We start from the raw sequence: 21299 nt of genomic DNA on the forward strand, positions 1-21299 counted from the left end.
CCGTCAGTCGTCGCTGCACCCTTGACGAAGCACACCGGCATCACCATTGCCACCCGAAGACTACAGATGAGCCCGACACACGGACTCGAAAGCATAGCTCGCCGACCCCGCTAGATACGCCGAAGTAGAGCATCACTGGGGCGAGGACAAGGTTGGGAGCCATTATTCGTCGGTGTCGTCGTCGCCTTCGCCGCTCCGACGCCACCACAAACACCAAGCCGCAAAAGAAACGAAATCCCTCCGACAACGCCTAACTTTGTCAAAGAGCATCAACAGGGAGCAGACACTAACTCTAAATAAGCTATGTACATCCGCACGACGATTCCGCGGCACGGCCTTAGCCTTAGAGAAGAGAAATATCGAGAGCACAACACTCGGAAGCAGCGGTGAGGAGACGCGGGCGGAAACCGTCGCGCTGCCGTCTCGTCGTAGCCCTCGAACCGACACCGGCCAGGCCACACTGGCCACCAACCAGGCCGGGCCCCGCCCAAACCCAGTACGGGACGTAACGTGGAACGCGAACCTCCTGTTTGTTTGTTTTTCCGGGGCGTCAATTTCTTCCTTCCTGCACCTCATGCTCCCGAATCCCCCAAACTCGAGCACGCCGATTCCCTCCCGCCTCCCAGATCTTGCAGATTGGCGCCAACCCGGTCCGATTCGGGAAGTCCGCCGGCGCCTAGGGTTTGGGTTGGGCGGGCGGGCGGGCGCCGCGGGACGGGATTGGTTGATGCCTCCCCGCCACGCGTGACCGCTGCCCCGGGGCTGGAGATCTCCTCCGCATGGATCAAAGGGGCCGCGGCGGCGGCGGCGGCGGCGGCAGAGGAGGAGGAGGTGGTGGAGGCGGCGGTAACAGTAGCCGCACCGATCTCCTAGCTGCCGGGCGGAAGAAGGTAGCGAGTCCCAAGGATTTCCTCTCCCCATTTTTTGTCGGTTTTTTCCTCCTTGCGATTTTTGATCGGGTGTTGCGTTTTGCTTGCGTGCAGCTGCAACAGTTCCGGAAGAAGAAGGACAAGAGGGAGCCCGGTAAGAAGGCGGCTGAAGCTGACGCCGACGCGGAGGCCGAGGAGGGGCCGGCCAAGGCGGAGGAGCCCGTGCCCGAGCCGAGATCGCCTGTCGGGTTGAAGTTCCTTGCCGGGGAGGGCGGCAGCACTCTGTTTGAGGTGAAGCTCGTGTTCACCAGTCTGGGGGTCTGGGTTTTGAGTGGGTTGCTGCTGTTGTCTCTGTGTGTAATGCTCGTCTGTCAATGCAGGAAGCTGAGGGGTCGCAGGCAGAGCAATGCAATGGCGAGGGTCCTGGTACCGTGGAGTCCAGCTCTATGGAGAATGCAGATGCAGTGCAAGAGCAGGAGATGGCAGCTGATAGTTCTGATGCGCATAATGTCGGTACTAGTGAGCAGGGCAGTTCCGAGCAACGTGAAAGCGGGACAGCTGATGGTGAGGACCTGCCAATTCCTTCTACCAGTGGAGACGATCTTGTAGGAGCTCGGCTGGGTGAGGTGCATGTTGATAGTAATCTGCCAGATACGATTATGAAGGACAACATGGAGTTGAATACTTCTTCTCAACGTGATGGAGCTGATGATGATTCCAACCAACTAGGGAAACAGCAGCCGGTGGAAATGGATCCTGTTGACAGGCCAACAAGCTCCGGTTTCGGAAAAGTCACCGAGGTGCCAATTCCTTCTCAAGACATTGGAGCTGATGAGAACAATGATGAAGGAGCTCAAGAAATGGTGATGGATGTCTCTGGGAGGCCATTAGATGGAGATGTACAACTTGATGTTGAGCCCGCAGTTTCTGCTGAAATAGTTTCTGCGACTGCACTTGAAGAAGAGTTGACTGTTACAGCTTCAAATGAGATTCCTGAAAGTCCTGTGGGAAGAGGCACTGCGGAGGAAACTGATGGAGTAGACAGGGAAGCTGTTGAAGAAAATCCAAGTGCAACACATGTAACTGATGAAGCTGTCACTACAAATGATTTAAGTTTACAGGCCAAGCCAACAGGGCCGGTGGATACGCCACTTTGTGAACTGAATAGTGATCCAGCTTTATTTAGAAGTGTGGTATTGCAAGGCATTGTGCCAGATCATTTTGAGGATATACAGAGGCATCTGTATCATGTAACTTTATCGAGGGATTTTCTCCAGTTGCAGCTAGATGAGGCTGCCGGTCTTTATTCAGCTGTTACACAGCAGTCTTCTGATGAGACCACCAAGTTCCAGTTACTACTAAAAGAAACTGAAGAAACCAAACTAGCAGTAAGCAAAGAGCTTCATCAATGTAGACATGAGCTCTCCGAGGTGATCACAGTAAAGGGAGAACTTGAACTTACCATGGCTTCCTTGAAAGAAGAAATCAACACTAGCAACTTGAGGTGTGCACATTTGGAGACTGAGCTACATTCCTCCAAGGAAAACTCACAACAAATCCAGAGTGAATTAGTTGACAGCCGATTATTACTGGAGGCCCTGCAAAAGGAGAATCTGGAGCTTACTGCAAGCCTTGCTTTTGAGAAAGAAGCAAAAAGAACAGTTGAGGAGCAGCGGGACCATCTATTGCAAAGTCTTCAGGAGAAATTAGAGGCTGCTCAAATTGATAATGCTCAGCTCAATAGTTCTCTGGTGGAGCTCAGGAAAGCAAACTGTGTTGCTCAAGAGGGGAGTGAACAAGCATTTGAAATTATGAAGAAACTATATGATTCCCTGCAGGAAGTTCTATGTGATTCACTTAGAAGTTCAGATCAGTTGGGTACAGGATATAGTGCTGAGGAACCAATTGAACGTCAATATGGAAGGCTCATCAAGCATTTAAAGAATTTGTTGCACGAACACAATTCTATGCTTTCAACTAATGCTGACCTTGAGTCGAGACTGTTGAGTAAATGTGAAGAAGTTGAGGAGCTCAACATGAGATGCAGTTCTCTTACAAAAAATTTGAATGATGTTTGCATTCTGAATGAAGAGCTTAAGTCAGCTTCTTTAAGTAAAAATGCCACACAAGATGAACTACGAAGTAGATGCCTTGCTTTAGCAGAAAAGTTGATTTCCCACTCAGCAAATCATTCCTCAGTAATTGTTCAATTGACATCTGATAGTGATGAAGGGTTTAGCAAGGAAGATCATATCCTTAACACCATTCTCCCATGCATTGAGGAGGGTGTGACTTCATGCATTGAAAATTTTGAAAATGCAGCTGAAGAAATCTGCTTGTCAAAGACATGCTTGCAAGAGATCAATATTTTTAACCAGATTTCATTTGACAAGTGGTCTTACCCTTTGCCTACATTGATCAAAGAGGAAATTTTACCGAAGCTGTGTGACTTGCAAGACAGATTCGACCAGCTCAATGTACTAAACATTCAGCTGGAAACTGAAATTCCAGTCTTCAGGGATGGCATGGAAAAGCTGGATGAAGCTCTTAAAACTTCGCGTACTGAGCTTCAAAAAAAGGTTTCTGAACTTGAACAGTTAGATCAGAAACTTTCATCTGTCAAGGAGAAACTTAGCATTGCTGTTGCAAAAGGTAAAGGTTTGATAGTGCAGCGTGACAGCCTGAAGCAGTCTCTGTTGGAGAAGTCTGGTGAGGTCGAGAAGCTCACACAAGAACTGCAGTTAAAGGAAACATTGCTGAACGAGTTGGAAGCCAAGCTCAAATCCTATACAGAAGCAGATCGAATTGAAGCTTTGGAATCAGAGCTCTCTTACATAAGGAATTCAGCTACAGCTCTAAGGGACTCATTTCTTCTCAAAGACTCTGTTCTTCAGAGAATTGAAGAAGTCTTAGAAGACCTGGATTTGCCAGAGCAATTTCATTCTCGAGATATAGTTGAAAAAATAGAACTGCTGTCAAAGATGGCAGTTGGCACTTCTTTTACTCTACCTGTTGGTGACAAGAGATCCTCTGTTGATGGGCATTCTGAGTCTAGTTTGGCCATGGATGCCATAAACGATGAGCAGAACTCATATTCAAATCCTGCATCAGATGAATTAAAGAGCAGATATGAGGAGCTGCATAGGAGATTCTATGAGCTGGCTGAACACAATAACATGTTGGAACAATCTCTAGTGGAGAGGAACAGTGTTATACAGAAATGGGAAGAAGTCCTTGGTCAAATTAGCACCCCCCCACAGTTCAGGATGTTGGAAGCAGAAGATAAGATAGCATGGTTAGGAAACAGACTCTTGGAGGTGGAGCAGGAAAGAGATTCATTACAAATGAAGATTGAGCACCTTGAGGATTCCTCTGAAATGCTTATTGCTGATCTGGAAGAGTCTCATAAAAGGATATCTGAACTCAGCGCAGAGGTTGTTGCTATAAAGGCTGAGAAGGATTTTTTCTCACAAAGCCTAGAGAAACTAAGATTTGAATTCCTTGGACTCTCTGAGAAAGCAGTTCAAGATGAGTTTGTCAGAGATAATTTGCGAAAAGATCTATCTGAATTGCAGGAGAAGTTAGCTGATAAATCTGAGGAGAACAGGCACTATCACGAAATGGACATAGAGATCCACAAGCTGCTGAATTTGGTGCAAAACACATTGCAGGATGGCAGTAATTCTGAAATTTCATCGGGTGACATGTCTGCTATTTTGTGCTTGGGTAAATTGGTGACAAAACTTTTAGATGACTATGGTACTCTTTTGTCCAAGTCCACTGAAGGGAATTTTGCTGACAGAGATGTTCAATTAGAGGATATCAAGCCATCTAACAATGCCTCTACATCAAACACTTGTACAAGTGACAAAGAGATTGAACTAAATTCTTTAAATAGTGAGTTAGATCATGCTCGCAACAACCTGGCCTTAGTGGAGCAGCAGCGTGATGAAGCTATGGAGAAGATGCAATCACAAATGCTGGAAATTGAGACCTTACATGCTCAAATAAACAAATTACACGAAAGTGATGCTGAGCAGATGCAAAAGTACCAGTCGCTAGCTCTTGAGCTAGAATCTGTGGGTAAGCAACGGGACAATCTACAGGAGCAGTTAACTCAGGAAGAGCAAAAGTGTACCTCTTTGAGGGAGAAACTAAATGTTGCTGTCAGAAAAGGGAAGGGCCTAGTGCAACACAGAGACAGCCTGAAGCAAACTATGGAAGAGATGAGTGCTGTGATAGAGAAACTTAAAGATGAAAGAAAACAACATATAGAATCACTTGAGACTGAGAAATCATCTTTGATGGACCGTTTGGCTGAGAATGAGAAGAGCTTGCATGAAACAAACCAGTACTTGAGTGGACTATTAAATGCTTTAAATAAAGTGGATGTTGCTCAGGAATTTGATATGGATCCAATCACCAAGGTTGAAAAAATAGCGAAATTTTGCCTTGACCTACAGGAAACAGTGGTTTCATCACAAAATGAAGTGAAGAAATCGAAGCGAGCAACAGAACTGCTTCTAGCCGAGTTAAATGAAGCCCATGAAAGGGCTGACAACCTGCAGGAGGAATTGGTTAAGGCAGAAGCTGTGCTTTCTGAATCTTCTAAACAATACAGTGTTACAGAATCTGCAAGAGCTAATGCTGTTCATCACCTTGAGCATATTATGCATGTGCAGTCACAAACAAGAAGGAAGCAAGTGGATCATTTGATGGAGTTGAACTCCACCAGCAGTCAACTAAGAGAAGTCTGCTATGAACTTTCACATCATCTTGTCAATGCATTCAGTAAGGATGTGGACCTTATCTGCTATATGGAAAACTTCATGAAGGCTTCTGGTAAATGGATGGATGACACAAATATGATGGATGTACCCATTGCTTCTAAACATGTTTTGTCGAACCGCATAAATAACAAGGTATATTGTGCTATAAGTACACTTCTATGTGTTTTGCTTCATTTCAATATACTCGCAACATCTTCTATGGTTTAGCTATTTCTGTACCATTTTGAAGATAGGATTGATTGCTTAGGTTAACTTGTATCTGTGTTTCATCACATGTATATCCTAGACATGTACTCCCTGCTCATTTTCCTGCATTGTCTGCATAGTTAGGTGACTCCAACCTATTTTTCTTTAAGTGAGATTCATATTGTTAAAACCTGAAAGATAATATTTATATAAAATATATCCTTATCCTTAAACTTCCATGTTGGTTCGTTCACCATGGAAGTCATTAATGTTTTCCTCAGAATATGGCATTTCCACCCATAATAAGATGGAAGACCTTGCTTTTTTCCTGTGCCGAAACAGTACACACATCTTTTTTGCTCTATGGAATTATAAGAGTGTTACTTTTGGATTTGTAATAAGCCCTAACCACTTTCTAATTGGTCTTAAATTGCTCTTTACAGAAGGCTCATATTCCAAATGCTCCTTTGGAAATTAAGATGGATGATACCGATGAAAGACATATTTTGCATCATCTTGCTATTGCGTGCCATGCTTTATCTGATTGTGTAAAGGACTGTAATGATATCAAAAGGAGCATCGATGAGCATGGATTTTCAGTTGAACAGAAAGCAACAGAGCTATTAGATGTTATGTCCAACTTGCAGAGCAGACTCACTTCTCAGCATAATGAGTTGGAATCTTTGAGAGCAAAAGTTGTTGAACTACAGTCAGAATTGAAGGAAAGAGACGAGGAGATTGTATCTGCACGCAGGAATATGAGCTTGCTATATGAAGCATGCACCAGTTCAGTTGCTGAGATTGAAGGGATGACTGATATGTACCCTGGTAACTGGACCTATGCTGTTGAGCATTCTGCGTATGAATGTATAAAATCAATAGTTGAACAGTTAGTATTGGCTATAAAAACTTCTCAGAACAGCAAGGAAGGCAGCACAGGGGAACTGAAGGCTACTGTTCTTGAGTTGCAGCAGGAGCTTCAAGCTAAAGATATCCAAATTAGTGCAATCAGTTCAGAGCTTTCATATCAGTTAAGGGTAGCTGAATCTTCTGCAAAGCAACACTCAGTTGAGCTTGAAGATGCAAGAATGGAGGTCCACAATTTGGCAAAGAAAGTTGATATGTTGCATAATCAGAACAAGGCTCTAGAGACTCAAGTAAATGAGCTTAAAAATATGGAGTCAGTGGCAAGTGAGCAGCACGGAAGAATTAAGGAATTGACTGATGAACTAAGCAGAAAAGACCAAGGTGAGCTGTCAGAATGCTATGATTCAGTTTAGTTTGATCACTTTTGTTTTGTTCACTGCTAAATATTTTTGCATAATAAAAAACGAAAACATATGTTGCTATGGTGATTTATATGTTCGTATGTTCTGCAGAAATTGAAGGTTTGATGCAAGCACTTGATGAAGAAGAAAAAGAGCTTGAAGTCATGGAGAATAAAAGCCATGAGTTGGAGCAATTGGTGCAAGAAAAAGAATTTGCTTTAAAGAGCGCAGAAATTTCTAGGACTAAAGCTCTGGCAAAACTTGCAACAACTGTTGACAAGTTTGATGAATTGCATAGCTTGTCTGAAAATCTTCTTGCAGAAGTGGAAAACCTTCAGTCACAATTGCAAGAAAGAGATTCAGAGATCTCTTTTCTGCGTCAGGAAGTTACAAGAAGTACTAATGAGCTGCTAACCACTGAAGAGAGCAACAAAAAGTACTCATCACAGATAAATGATTTCATTAAATGGTTAGAAACAGCACTTTTGCAGTTTGGTGTGCATTGTGATTGTGATGGCTCTCAAGTTTCTGCCTATATGAATATGTTGGGCAAAAAAATAGGATCTCTGATAACTGAATCAGATGATTTAAGGGTAATAGTTCAAAGCAAAGATTCTTTACTACAGGTTGAAAGGACCAAAATGGAAGAATTGATGCGTAAATCAGATGCTTTAGAAGCTTCATTGAGCCAAAAGGATTCTCAAATAGGGTTGCTTCGCCGGGACAGAGCTTCCAGTCAGCTGAGCAGATCTATAAACTTGCCTGGTACCTCAGAGATTGAGCAAATGGTAAGTATGTTCTATTTTGTGAATATACAAGTACTTGTACAGACTGGATAGAACATAGAACAAATTAATAGGTATTATTTATGCTTACCTGCATATTTCAATTGAGTGCAGAATGACAAAGTAAGCCCATCAGTTGTCACTCAGCTTCGAGGGGCGCGAAAAGTCAACAATGACCAAGTTGCTATCGATGTAGAGATGGATAAGGACAAGCCATTAGATGATGAAGATGATGATAAAGGTAATCATATGTCCTGCTTCCTGAATACAGACTCACTTTTAGTTCTGTTCTCTTGTTGATCTCACATTTGTTATGGCAGCGCATGGTTTCAAGTCATTGACTATGTCACACTTTGTTCCCAAGTTCACTCGACCGATATCAGACAGAATTGATGGGATGTGGTAACTGCAATTACGCCTGTTACTTTACTGATTGATGATGTTTTGGCAGAGTCACTAATTTTCTTTTTATTTTAACAGGGTCTCTGGTGATAGATTGCTCATGAGGCAACCGACCTTAAGACTTGGTGTCTTGATATATTGGATTGCACTGCATGCATTGCTCGCAAGTTTTATTTGAAGTCTATGTGTAGTGGTGCGTGATAATTTTACTAAACACCTATTGATCTCTCTACTCTTATTGCACCCTTGACCCTTCTGTTTGATTAGAACATCTTCAGTAAAATTACATTTCTAGTTTGTGCTGAGCAGGATTCTGAGTAGGATTCGTGCTGACACACTTGCATTTGTAGTCTCATTCTTATAGCTAATAGTGATGTTTCTCAACATGCTAGATTTGCAGTTTAACATGTTTGTTGGTAATCTTCCTCATTTGCAGGATAGAATGAGACGAAGGCCTGATGAACAGATGTATGGTGCTTCTGGTGGACGTGGTTCAGATACTCTACTTCTCCCCAAACCTGCACTAGTACTAATACCTGTGCTTGGTGCTGGGTAGGTTATGAATTCAACAGCTAATAATTCGGTTAGAATATCCATGATGTATACTAAAGTTGGGTATTTTGTTTGTTTTCTGCTTATAGCCCACACGGTCCATTTGTTCCTGCACACCTGCAGAGGTGGGCATGCAGATGATGCAGAAAGGACTCCCAGGACCAAATGCTGCCCGACAATCTAAGCGTTCAGTGATGGGACCAATGCTACCCATGTATCCATCATTTCCACTTGACAGACGTACTTATTGAAGGTACTTTAGTTCCCTTCTAATCAACTCAGTCATAAGATTATGGCCGTGTTTAATCCCCGAAATCCCCAAAAACATTTGCATTGAAGACCGTGCCCCCTCTCACGGAGCACGCTTCCCAATACAAAAATTTACACCCTTTTCCCCCAACTAAACAGACCCACTTGGTTTGCTTTTTGTGGTGGGAATAGCAACCATTTTTTACTCATCAACTTTCTCTTGGATTAGTCAGACTGATTCAAGACTATGCAGAACTAGTATATTCCATATTAGTAAGTGGCAACCACATTCACCTTAACCCTGTTTTCTTCCATGCTCACCTGCTTTGCAAGTTATAGCTTTGTAACTTTGACAGATTTCCCACTATGTTAGGTTTACCATGCGGGGACTTATCCTAGGGTTGAAAGACTTGCTGTATATTTGCATTTTACTCTTTGTGCAGCGATAGAATGTCTCATCATGAATCCACTGTCTTAAGGAACCTTTTCGACTATATGTAACTTGGTTCTCGCTCTGGTTGCAGTTACAAAGACCTCGACGCTCCAAAGGAAGAAATCGTCGCTCTTGACTTGAGAAGATTGTAGAGAATTTCCAGTTGCCCTTTTTGATTTCGTTGATAACCACAGCTAGTTCATCCTGATAGCATGTGCAATCAGTATATCTGACATGAAAGCAGGTTACGTTCGGTTCCTGAGGCATGACATGCCCGAAAGTTTTTTTAGGTTTCCAATGTGATGCTTCATCATGTTCTGCAGGCTCTAGCACGTCCTATACGCTCATATTATGAGCATATTTTAGATAGAATTCCTATACAACAGTTACCTATTTGCTGTTGCGCTACTGTGTTTGTCCATTTGTGAGAAACACAAGATGCATGGTCGTTCAAACTGCTTATAGTTGCTGCTGGATGGTGGGATCCTGAGAAAAACTCCCTTTCGTAACCATTTTTTTTTCCTCTCTCATTTTTTTGGGCGAATGTGGGCTTTGCACGGCAGCATTTGAACAATGAGCAATCTAAGGGGAAAAAACGATCATACATTTTAGTTACACAAGTTTGACTTTATTTTAGTTACCTCAAGATGCGTCGGCCAGTCAGAGCTTTTTTTTAAAAAAAAATCAACATGACTTCTCGATCGCTGCAAAATCTCCGTACCCACGGCGGTACAGTGATCATGCTCAGCTGAGAGGTTAGCGCCGCGCCCGTACGCCCATACAGACATTGTGATCAAATCTTCATCTGTTTCTATAACACGCAATATTTTCACTAAAAATTTTCAATGCAAAGAGCGATGAGTTATGAGTAGCATTTTATTTCTCTTCCTATTTTATTGTTCAGGCACTTCATAAAAGTCCTTCAGCAGAAATCTCTAAAAAGTTTTCAAAAAACCTTTGGAGTTTCCAGAAAATAAAAGATGTTTGGAAAAGAAATGCTTGCATACAAAAATTAGTTTTATAATCGAAATAGCTAGATCGAGATTCCTTAATCACCTCGTGCATTTGGCAATGCTAAACATTTAGATTTGAGCACAGGCTCTTGAACCGCCGCATAATTGTGACATCTCTCATGCTTAAAACATGCTTCTTCTGCTTCTATCTTGTAACAAAGTATCTTGATCTTGATCACCGATTTTGTTGCATTCTAGATTGAACCTGTTGTGTCATCACCTAACCTAAACAGAAGCTACTATCACTCGAACTTGTTCACCAACATCCCCCCCCCGTTCATTTTTACACGAGACACTCGTACAAGAGTCTCCTGAAAATTTGATGTTAATTTCCCTTGATAATTCTAGTACCGACTTACAGTGACCCTCCCTCCCTCAAGTTTCGTCAGATATTTTTGTGGGAGATTATTCAACACGGCCCTCTCCTTCTTTATGATTTTCTTTTCTGCAGGTGGAGTCCGGTCCACGAAATCCTCCTCCTACCGGCCACACAACACAACTCAGAACGCAAAACAGTTTTCGGAAGCGGACGAGAAGCCAACGCCAGGCCAGCACACTGCACACCACACCGAAAACGAAAAGAAAAAAAAACTCAGAAAAAAAAAATTAAAGAAGGCGAGGTGGATACGGCAGCCCTAGCTCGCTCGCTTTGCTTTGCCCCTGCGCGTCGCCCCACTATATAAGCCCCGCCTCCGCCCCATCCCCCGCACTCCATCGCCTCGCCGCCGTTCCCCGCAACACCTCACGACCTAATCGCGCGCCGGCCCCGGCTCGCCGTCGCGCTCTCCAGATCTCCGCCCCGCCGCCGAGGTGAGCATCCTTGCGCCCGTCCGTCCACGGCTTGGCTCGTTGACTGCTTGCTATGCTCGTTCCGTTCCGATTCGATTCGGTTCGATCCGCGGCGGGGGAGGTAGGTAGCGGCCTCTCGAGGCTTCGGATCCTGTGTTCCCCTTATCGGATTTACATGCTTGAGCCGGCGGCGCCGCTGATAGGGCGCTCGCGCGGGCCGCCGGTCGCTTCGCGCGCGGCGCGTCCGGTCGCTGGGTGCGGGTAGCTGGTGGGCGCGGCGTTGGCCGTCGGCGAACTGGAACTGGCAGGCTCCGCTCGGGGCCGCGGGGCGGTGGTCTGAGCGTCCTGATCGGCGGATCTGGGCGTGGTGCTGCCGGGTTCAGAGGTTCCAGATCCTGGAGTTAATTTCGTAGGTGGTGGTTGTGATGTCGGCATAAGCTAGGGTTTGAGTGGTTTCGTGACAGCTTGGCACTAGGATTTATTTGGGTTGGTTTTGGTAGCAATCGCCGGATTGGGTGTAGGTAGGATATGATTCCACGTCAGATCGATGAAATTTTCAATCGTGGAGAGTTCAATCTTGAGTCCTGTGTAGCTTAGCTTTTTAGGAACTGCTCAGCTAGGGGGATTGGAATTCTTCATGCAGCGTGTGCTAGGTGGTTATTCTAGCTATTTTAAGTCATTAATATCTTGTTGGATGTTGCAACGGAAGTGATTAAGCGATTTAGTGCTCCTGTGGTTTTTTATTTTGCTCTGTTTGTTGTCTGCGCTAGAATTGCTGGCCTTTTTTGTTGCACAAATTTTGCATATCAATTATATTGTGGAAGGTCATGAATGCACTTGCAGCTCATATTTTGTTCTGATTGACAGCTTATGTTTTGTATTTTCTTGCCATTGCTTTTACAAATGTAGCATAAATTCATTATTTGCTAAGCATATGGGATGCACTTACTCATGTTGAGGAATAGAACAAGTACCTTGTAATGTCATGCTGTGCTACTGAATTAGCATAACATTACTTTAGCTGTGGGATCATGTAAGATTTTGTTGTCAAGTCATGGGTTTTGCTGTTTACTATCTCCTTTTTGTTTTAGTTTTGGGTATGTTATTTCGGCACAGTTCTGATTGTGGTAAGACTGGAGTGTTGTTGTGTAGGCTGTAGATAGTCTATTTGTGTGGTATATAATGTAATTTATGCTGTTGTTTGTGCCTTGTTGATATAGAATGATTAATCTGGATGTTGAATTTGGGTGCCTTACAATGTTTCATAGTTCACACAGTATTCCTCATTATGGCATGGCGTGATGATTTGCCAAATCTTGACAAATTTTTATCAATCTTACTTGACCACTGACATTTGTTCTTCTATTTGTGCTAAAACAGGTAGCAGCATCTGTTCTGCTGCAGTCTGACAAAGTGGAGGGCTTAGGTGTTGCTGCTTCTTTTATGTCTGAACAATCTTTGCTTTATTTGGGATTGTTGGGAGAGTATTCTCGTGCAACGAGAAAAAGGCACAAGCTTCCATTCCACTGCATGCATCAAGAGCCCATCTGGTCATCTTGTTCTGAGGTGTCTTTTGCTGGTGCTCAGAGTCAGCCTGGTTTTCTCCAAGGATCAGCAGCTACTCTCGGTTCAGGATTCTGCCACATCTGATAGCATCAGCTTCAGAAATCTTTATCCAAGATGGCTCTGCAAAACATTGGTGCTTCAAACAGGGATGATGCCTTCTACAGGTACAAGATGCCAAGGATGATTACCAAAATAGAAGGGCGTGGTAATGGCATCAAGACAAACATTGTGAACATGGTTGACATTGCAAAAGCACTTGCCAGGCCAGCTTCCTACACAACCAAATACTTTGGGTGTGAGCTTGGCGCACAGTCTAAGTTTGATGAGAAGACAGGAGTTTCCTTGGTTAATGGTGCTCATGACACTGCAAAGCTGGCTGGTCTACTTGAGGTGTTCATCAAGAAGTATGTCCAGTGTTACGGGTGTGGCAACCCTGAGACTGAGATTCTGATCTCTAAGACCCAGATGATGTCACTGAAATGTGCTGCCTGTGGCTTCATCTCAGATGTTGACATGAGGGACAAGCTTACAACCTTCATCCTGAAGAACCCACCTGAACAGAAGAAGGGAGGAAAAGATAAGAAGGCCATGAGGAGAGCTGAGAAGGAACGTCTGAAGGAAGGTGAGGCTGCCGATGAGGAGCAGAAGAAACTGAAGAAGGATGCAAAGAAGAAAGGTGTATCTTCCAAGGAATCCACAGCTAAGGTTTCAAAGAAGAAGGCTGCTGCAGCTGGCTCTGATGAAGATCATTCAACATCTCCAACTCGCAGTCGTGATGGAGACAATGCAGCTGCAGAAGAGGATGATGATGTCGAGTGGCAGACTGACACTTCTCTGGAGGCTGCAAAACAACGCATGCAGGAGCAACTGAGTGCGGCAACTGCTGAGATGGTGATGCTCTCCACTGATGATACTGAGAAGAAGAAGCAGGCCACCCCTAAAGAAGCCACTGCTAATGGTTCTGCGAAAGCCCAAGAGAGCTCTGAGCCAGCCGTCACTAAGCCCAGTCCCTACAGTGAACTGGTTGGAGACATCAAGGCTAGCTTGGGAAGTGCTGCAACACCCACTCAGCTCAAGTCTGTACTGGCATCCTCAGCCCTCCCTCCCCAGGATGTGATGAACGCTCTCCTCGAGGCTCTCTTTGATGGAGTGGGGAAGGGATTTGCAAAGGAGGTGGTGAAGAACAAGAAGTACCTTGCTGCCGCTGTGCCTGATGAGAGTGCCCAGACCGTGCTGGTCCAGGCAATTGAGTCTTTTGGCGGCAAGTGCACCCCCGAGGCACTGAAGCAGGTCCCAGTCGTTCTGAAAGCCCTGTACGATGGAGATGTGCTGGAGGAGGAAACCATCGTGGAGTGGTACAATGCTGCTGTGACTGCAGGCAAGAACTCCCAGGTTTTGAAGAATGCCAAGCCGTTTGTGGATTGGCTCCAGAGCGCCGAGTCTGAAGAAGAGGATGATGAGTGAGGCCTGTGGATGCGGTGCTGCTTTGATTTCACAGCGCTCCCCATTACTACTTATCTTTGTGTCTTGATTGTCTCGTAGTCGGTTTATCTCGTGTGATATTGTCGGTGTCGTATCCCGTGTGATCGTGTCAGTCTTTTGTATCCAGTCTCAACAATTGGTGTTTGTCTAAACTGCGTTATGCGAGTTTGTAAGCAAGCGTACCTTTGTGGTTTGTTGCTTGTCGTGGCGTGTGCCCGTTTGCTGCTACATTCAGTGTGATGTTTTTTGGAAGTTTCGGTTTACCTATTTCACCTGTCGACTGTTTATTTGTCTGCATGCTTTAGGGGTTGTTCAGATTTGTTGTTTTGTGAGAATGGTTCCATATCCCTCCTGAACCTTTTGTCTGAACAATATAACAAAAAAAAAGTTCACTAGGATTCTAAACTCCTCGACGTAGATAAGAAGTCCAACAGGAGCTTTGTTTATTTTCCAACCCGTACTCCTGTGATGGATCATACTAGTACATCTAATACTACAGTGGTATGACACATGACCCGATAATACTAGTACATCTAATGCTATAGTGGTATGACAGATGAGTAGATGACACTTTGAAGTACTACGAAATGCTTAGCAAATTGTTAGTGACTATCCACGTAGGTTGCACACTAGCTCCTGCAAAACATTTTCTGGCCACCACCTTTAAGTAGCAACTTGCATCTTATTACCAAATCGGCGAAACTAGTAACTGTGTTCCTATTTGAGGACAAGTTGTAAATGGAACGTCCAAGCCGGAGGTCCCGAACTCGGGAACGTTAAGTTCAAAAAAAAAAAAAGAACTCGGGAACAAAGTGTGATTCCTTCCAGGCTTCCAGAGCAGTGCAGGGCTCACACGTCAGTAGGAGAACTGTTACTACACGCCGGTAACTCTTGTCGCCGCACTTATTTTCTTTTCGAGTGGTCAGGGCGCACAAGGCAGGGTTAGAGACTTCGCGCGGGACACGGGAACGAGCCCAGCCAACGGTCCAGATAAAGGAGGCCGTATGTTAGCATTTTGTTCGTGGGCTCGTCGAGCACGACAACCTATTGTCGGCCCAAACGTTTTTTTGCGGCCCGTCAAGCCATTTTGAACCGAACCGAACAGAAAAATGATGAGCCGGGTGAATCAAAATATTCTCCCGCAAAAAGGAAAAAAAGAAGAAGAAGGAACCAATCAAACTGCAAGGGAGAGAAAAAAAATCTCAAAGAAAATTTCAGATGCTTACTACTGAATATGCACAAAATAAGCTGCATAATTTCAATTTCCTTCAAATTCATCCTGCATCAGTGCACACTGTAAACACCAGTAGCTTATGTCATGGGCTCATGGCTCACTGGACCGAGTTGCAACCAGAGCTAAAAACCTGTCCCAGATCGAAGTCAATGAATTGGATGTCGAGTCAAGATACAGGGGATCTTTCGGGCCTTCAGCTGCACAAAACAGTTTAGACAAAAAAAAAACAAAAGGGTCCAGTAGAAATGAATTAATTCATTTGGAAATAGTGGCACGAACTGAAGGAAAATATGAAATTCAACTGATATAGGGCACATATAATCACCGGTTAAACAAATCTCAGAGCCTCACTTTGGAACCCCAGGACTGCTAGCAACCAAGATTCCCAGTTCCTTTTAATTGAGTTATGTTTCCATATAATCCACTACATATAATGAATTAATGAGCTCAAAATACAACAGATTTTACATACACTAAGCTGCTGATTGAATATCCTCCAAATGAATGATAGCCCAGGAGGAAGTAACAAAAACAAGAGAAGATAGCCCAGGAGGAAGTAACATCGCAAGTAGGAGCTGCGGAACGATCACACCATCTTCTCTTCTCATGCTAACTAAAGAGGAGTTTATGTTCATATGCCACCACTGCTATCATCATTGGTCCATAATTGGGTCGCCTATCCAGCGCGGGACTCTTTGCCGACTGGGTCAAATGAATCATTTGCCACATACCAGTCATTGCATAATACTTGATCCAATCTTTGGGTTCTTCAACAGAAGTTATTTCACTGCAGAAGCGCTCCAATGCAACCCAGTCATTGCACTGTTAATCTTGCTGCTCGAGTGCCTGATCTGGATACTTGCAGCCCTCCTGGGACGGGGCATGTAGAGCGCACTGAGCATCTTCTCCATACCATCGACAGTGAACCTTACATACCTGCCAGTATTTCCCTCTTGCTCCACAAGTGGCCCATAGTTCTGTAAGTAGCTCCTGTAAGCAGGAATGATTGTCTGTACCACAAGATTACACGTCTTCTCCCGCAAATCCTTGTCCGGTATGACCCACGATGATTGTCTGCAATACATCTCATCAAAGCTTGAATTGAATGTTTTGAGACGCTGCTTGACCAGGTCCCTCGCCGTGGCTCGGCCCTTTGAGAACAATATTAATCCCTCCCGGTTCAGTAGTGGGGAAAGTGCTCCCCAGCTCTCCCGGATAAACATTGACAAATAGTATTCCTTGTATTGTTCATGGTCTCGCAGCCACACATCACCCAAGATCTCACCTAGCTTAGTAGCCTTCAAATGCCTAAAGAAATGCCAGTGTGTGTTCATCATGAAGAGATACGGCAGCATAGCATTGTCATACGCCTTGGACCAAACATCAAAGTTAGCTTCGAGGGCCTTGACGATATTAAGCACCGCATCAACAAGCATCCTGTCATCGAACACCTCTTTGCGCCAGCTGCGATGAATGGTGAGCACCTGTCCAAGCACTGGTCTGTATTGATCACCAAGCAGCCGGTTGCAGTACTCGACGACAAAGGTAACTAAGCGCGGCACACCCCCATCAGATGGGGGAGGCATGTGTCGCTGTAGCTCCACCTGCACAATCAACTCCTCAAAGATCTCAACGGCACCATCAATCAACAGCTTCACAAGGTCCCTCGTCTGGCTCTGAATCTCTGCACAGGCCTTACCGCCGAACAACCTATTGAAGTCCAGCCGCAGCCTATTCAATGAATCAAACACCTCCAGCAACCTCTGGAGCTTGATGGGGTCCTTCTTGGCATCGGCAACTGCACGGCCAAACCTCAAGAAATCAAGAACGCCGGCCTGTGCCGCCACCTCAGCGAAGCACGCGGATGCAGCATCCTTGTGCTGCCCAAACACCTTGGCGCAGAGCTGCCGCTCTGACTCGAGGAGGCGGCGCACCACAAACTCCAAATGCCGCCCCCACATCTCAAGTGCAGGTCCCAACGCCTGCGCGTCCTGCGCTGGGTCGCGCAGGTAGTCAAGGCCGAGAGCACCTAGGCTGGCGCTCACCACGCTCCCTCGCGCATCAATGTAAGCCACCACGCAGCGGTCCTGCCTGCCGTTGGCCACGAGGCGATCAAGGATGAGGCTGAGCTTGTGGACGGCGGCGGCGGGCACACGGGCCGGCGCCGCCGCGGCCCCAGGCTTCGGCATCGCGAGCGGCGCGGAGTGGTCGGCGAGGAGGCGGCGGAACTCGGCCTCGAGGATGTCGAGGGCGGCGGCGAGGAGCCCGCCGTCGAGGTCGCCTTCCGGCGCCTTGAGCCCGTCGAGCGTGACCCCGAGGTCGGCGAGGAAGCGCGGGTCGGCGAGGTCGCGGTCGCCGAGGTACTCGACGATATCGGCGAGCCACTGCGCGGCAAGGCCGCAGTTGCCGGCGAGGAAGCGGCGCGCCTCCTCGAGCTGCGCCAGGACGGCGAGGTACCCGGGCAGGTCCTCCCCGCGCGCGCCGGAGGGCGCCAGGAGCGGCGGCTCGAGCCCGTGCACGGCGTCGAACACCTTGAGCACCGCGGCGGCGGGGCCGACGGCGCGGTCGATATGGGGCCCGGCGGCCGCGAGCTCCCCCCGCGGCGCGCGGATCGGGCGCACCGCCGCCTCCAGCGCCGGCAGCGCCACCTGGATCTCCTCGAGCCGGGGCCCCGCGCGCGCCAGCGCGTGCCCCAGCGCCCGCGACTTCTCCACCCCCGCCCGCAGCGTGCGCCGCGCCGCCGCCAGGCTCGCCGCCACCCGGTCCTCCTCCTCCTGATCCATCGCCGCCGCCCGAATCGACGGCGCCCGGCACACAATGGCGGATGCCGGATGCCGGAGCCGGAGCCTCCCCCTCTCCCACTCTCTCTGCGCTCTCCGGCTCTCCCCCTCTCACTGGTACCGGTTCCTTCCTCTCGGGTTGCGGGTGGAGAGAGAGAGAGAGAGAGGTTTGAGGGGGAGTTTGGTTGGGGGCGGGTGAAGACGAAGAGGCAGGGGGCAAACGGGGAAGGGAAGGACGAAAAGGGAGGCGGGGTTTTGTTTCCGGGCGGAAAAGCACGTTTGGCTGCGCTCGCGTGGCTGTTTTGCTTTTCGTAGGGTTGCTCTGCTCGTGCGCCGGCAATCTTGCGCTTTGTGCTGTAATGTGCTGACGAGTGAGCGAAAAGAGAGGAGAAATGGAGGGAGAATGTTCTGCTCCGCCTTGGCTTCGCATGTGCAAGCGGCAACAGTGGGGTATCTAAGAGGTCTAATTTAGTCTTTGTTTGGTTCCGACCGGAAATGATAGAAACAATAACATACTTCGTACATGACAAGAGATCGGATTTTATTCCGAGTCAGAAACTACTTGCAATAAAATAAATTCATTATAGATACAATAAGAGACTGTGATTAATTCACATTTTTAAACTCATGGATTGATTCTTAGTCTCCTATTACAGCTATCATGAGTCTATTTTGTTGTAATTAGTTTCTGACTTGGAATAAATACCGGTCTCTTGTTATATATCTCTTATTATTTCTATCATTTTCGCCCCGAATTGAATCCATGTACAGCCGAACAAGCTCTTAGAGAGTTTTATTTCTCTTCGTCTTCCTTCCTTCTCTCCTCCTTTTGGCTGTGGGGGTGGGGGAAAAGGAGGTAACCAGCTTCGATGAATGTTGTTCCGAATTTCACAATCTCATCTTCTAGCTCGTTGCACTTACAAATACGGAGCTGATAGTTTTTCATCTTCAATCATATAGGAGTAGTACTAGATTGTTGCTCGCGCGTGCCGCGTAACGAGCTGGTTCTCCAACAAAGACCTAAGTAACCACAATGTAGAGAGAGGAGAGGTAAGAATTAAGAGTGAAGAAAAAAAAAAGAAGAAAAAGAGGGGGACTAGCAATTGAAACTTCGATGGACTTCAATCCTGGCCGAATCATTGCCGGGTTGAAGGTAGAAAAAGACGATCGTATCGTATGATTGCATGTGGAGCGCGGGAATAATGTGATCGTCGAGATCCAATGCCATGTCCGGGTCCGGGCGGTGGGCCACGCACGTGCACGCTGCAGCACTGCAAGGTGACAAATCGCAACGGGCTGGATCTGATTGAGAGGCGAGCGCATCCGCACCGCAGCAGGCAGGAGGAAGAGGGGCGGCGGGCCTTGCTTCTCGATCTCGTGGGCCATCGCCCGGCGTCCGCCGCGGCCTGGTCTGGTTGTGGAGAGATTCTCTCCTCGGTCGTCCAGGCTTCAAAACTCTCGCAAACTTTGAACACAAACTGGGAACAAATTACAAATCCAAAGTGACGTTGCTTCAAATTCATCCAGACGAATTTACAGGAGACAGAGAGATTTGGAGTGGCTTTGTCTTCGTGGCGGATGGGTGAGCCTGGTTACTCGATTAATTCGCCCAGTATATTATAGTAAAAAAAATAAGCAACGAGGAAGATGAGACCAACAACACAAACAGTCCCGGCTGGGCCATCGGCTTGTTACGGCACTAGCGGGCCTTTCTGGGCCCACTGGACGCAGGCCTGATGGTGTGGGCCCAATAAGTTGACACTTCCCGTATGTCGACCATATTTTCGTGGGCACACAGAGATCCGATTACCTTGGTCTTGTTTGGTTTATCCCCGTGCTAGAAATAGTGAGATTTTGACTGCTAATTATAATGTCAAGCAAAACCAGTTTACAAAACTAAGTTCAGAACCTCCGCGCTAGTGACCCTGAAGAATCTAATGAGACCTTTGACGTGCGATTAGAGGACAATTACTATAGTGTCACTGTAGCAAATCAATTAATTACCGTCATTAGATTCGCCGCGAAAAGTTACACCTATACCTGAAAAAGTTTTGTAAATAGACTTCATTTAGTACACCATGCATGTGAGATTTCTTTTTCGGGAAACGTGCACACTAGAATTCTAGCGTAATCCAAGACCCTTGACCGGAGGAGATCGATTTTCCGTGAGCTTGGGTTGGGCCTGTCGGTACCCTGCAACTGGGGTATCCACTCCTACTGTGCCAAGACTCGCGTAGTTATCCGTAACTACGCCCTAAGGAGCTGAGCAGCCGGACCCCTGGGGTCCCGCTCCATCTCACCGGACCAACGGTCCCGGACCCGCTTTCTGCTCGGGGACGGGTCCGGTGTCACCACGTGTCCCAGAGGTGGAAATGATCAGCACCTGTGGCCGCGGACCCGGACCCCCGCAGGTGGGTCCGGGACCTCCACGTTCCATCCGGACTCCCGCACATGGTCCGGGACCTCCACGTGCCTATCCGGACCCCCGTGAGCTCTCGGCTCAGCTAGCTGCTCGGGAGGGGTCCGGAGCCGCCACGTGTCACACAGACGTGGGGCGCGGGCGCAAGCCTTCTGCTGGAAGCTCCCTCACCCACCCGCATTAAGTTCGAGTGGTTGAGGCGGGCTCTGTTGCCTCTGGGCACGGGGCAGCTTTTGTCAGTCCACACTGTGGATCGCCAGTTACCGAGGCGGCTCGTCAGTTACCAAGGCAAGAATTAAAGACTCAGCGCCTCACGCATGGGCGACGAGTCATGATGACCAGCTACTGACTGGAGCAACAGTGCACGCTGCTACAGTGGACTGAGTCAATAGTTCGGCGCTTCATCATGACCTCGACACGCGGCTGCAGAGGCTAGACTCTACTCTGACAGGACAGCTCAAGACCATCCCTGGTCAGAAGCT

The 21299-nt window shown here is 46.9% G+C and overlaps 3 protein-coding genes across 8 annotated transcripts; 2 read left to right on the forward strand and 1 right to left on the reverse strand.

Annotated features, from left to right (window-relative positions):
* Positions 1-367: 367 nt before the first annotated feature.
* On the forward strand, positions 368-10046 carry LOC120654649 (golgin subfamily A member 4-like). Of its 6 annotated transcripts, none has more exons than XM_039932261.1 (11): positions 368-890; positions 984-1160; positions 1250-5791; positions 6289-7093; positions 7225-7901; positions 8013-8139; positions 8219-8300; positions 8379-8493; positions 8737-8852; positions 8976-9105; positions 9626-10046. In XM_039932261.1, exons 1-8 carry the CDS (start codon positions 780-782, stop codon positions 8476-8478), a joined length of 6621 nt encoding a protein of 2206 aa, XP_039788195.1. In that variant the 5' UTR covers positions 368-779; the 3' UTR covers positions 8479-8493; positions 8737-8852; positions 8976-9105; positions 9626-10046. The 6 variants fall into 6 exon arrangements, with proteins under 6 accessions (XP_039788195.1, XP_039788197.1, XP_039788199.1 ...); XM_039932263.1 differs by having other exon boundaries at positions 8742-8852; positions 8942-9105; XM_039932265.1 differs by having other exon boundaries at positions 6292-7093; positions 8942-9105.
* A 1139-nt stretch (positions 10047-11185) lies between these two features.
* Positions 11186-14656, forward strand: LOC120654650 (eukaryotic translation initiation factor 5-like). The gene is made up of 2 exons (XM_039932266.1): positions 11186-11357; positions 12717-14656. The coding sequence occupies exon 2, from the start codon at positions 13017-13019 to the stop codon at positions 14364-14366; it is 1350 nt and encodes a 449-aa protein (XP_039788200.1). The 5' UTR covers positions 11186-11357; positions 12717-13016; the 3' UTR covers positions 14367-14656.
* A 1258-nt stretch (positions 14657-15914) lies between these two features.
* On the reverse strand, positions 15915-18629 carry LOC120654652 (exocyst complex component EXO70A1-like). The gene has a single exon (XM_039932267.1). It carries the CDS (start codon positions 18399-18401, stop codon positions 16398-16400), a length of 2004 nt encoding a protein of 667 aa, XP_039788201.1. The 5' UTR covers positions 18402-18629; the 3' UTR covers positions 15915-16397.
* Positions 18630-21299: the final 2670 nt, after the last annotated feature.

Source organism: Panicum virgatum, chromosome 1N (genome assembly GCF_016808335.1).
Source record: "Panicum virgatum strain AP13 chromosome 1N, P.virgatum_v5, whole genome shotgun sequence".
NCBI classification, from domain to species: Eukaryota; Viridiplantae; Streptophyta; class Magnoliopsida; order Poales; family Poaceae; genus Panicum; species Panicum virgatum.

What these genes read in the sequence shown, in the direction of transcription:
- LOC120654649 (XM_039932261.1), top strand. Translation starts at nt 780, where the DNA reads ATGGATCAAAGGGGCCGCGGCGGCGGCGGCGGCGGCGGCAGAGGAGGA. An exon ending in TGATGAAGATGATGATAAAG is followed by an intron (nt 8,140 to 8,218) that starts GTAATCATATGT and finishes TTGTTATGGCAG; the next exon opens with CGCATGGTTTCAAGTCATTG. An exon ending in GACAGAATTGATGGGATGTG is followed by an intron (nt 8,301 to 8,378) that starts GTAACTGCAATT and finishes TTATTTTAACAG; the next exon opens with GGTCTCTGGTGATAGATTGC.
- LOC120654650 (XM_039932266.1), top strand. Translation starts at nt 13,017, where the DNA reads ATGGCTCTGCAAAACATTGGTGCTTCAAACAGGGATGATGCCTTCTAC.
- LOC120654652 (XM_039932267.1), bottom strand. Translation starts at nt 18,401, where the DNA reads ATGGATCAGGAGGAGGAGGACCGGGTGGCGGCGAGCCTGGCGGCGGCG.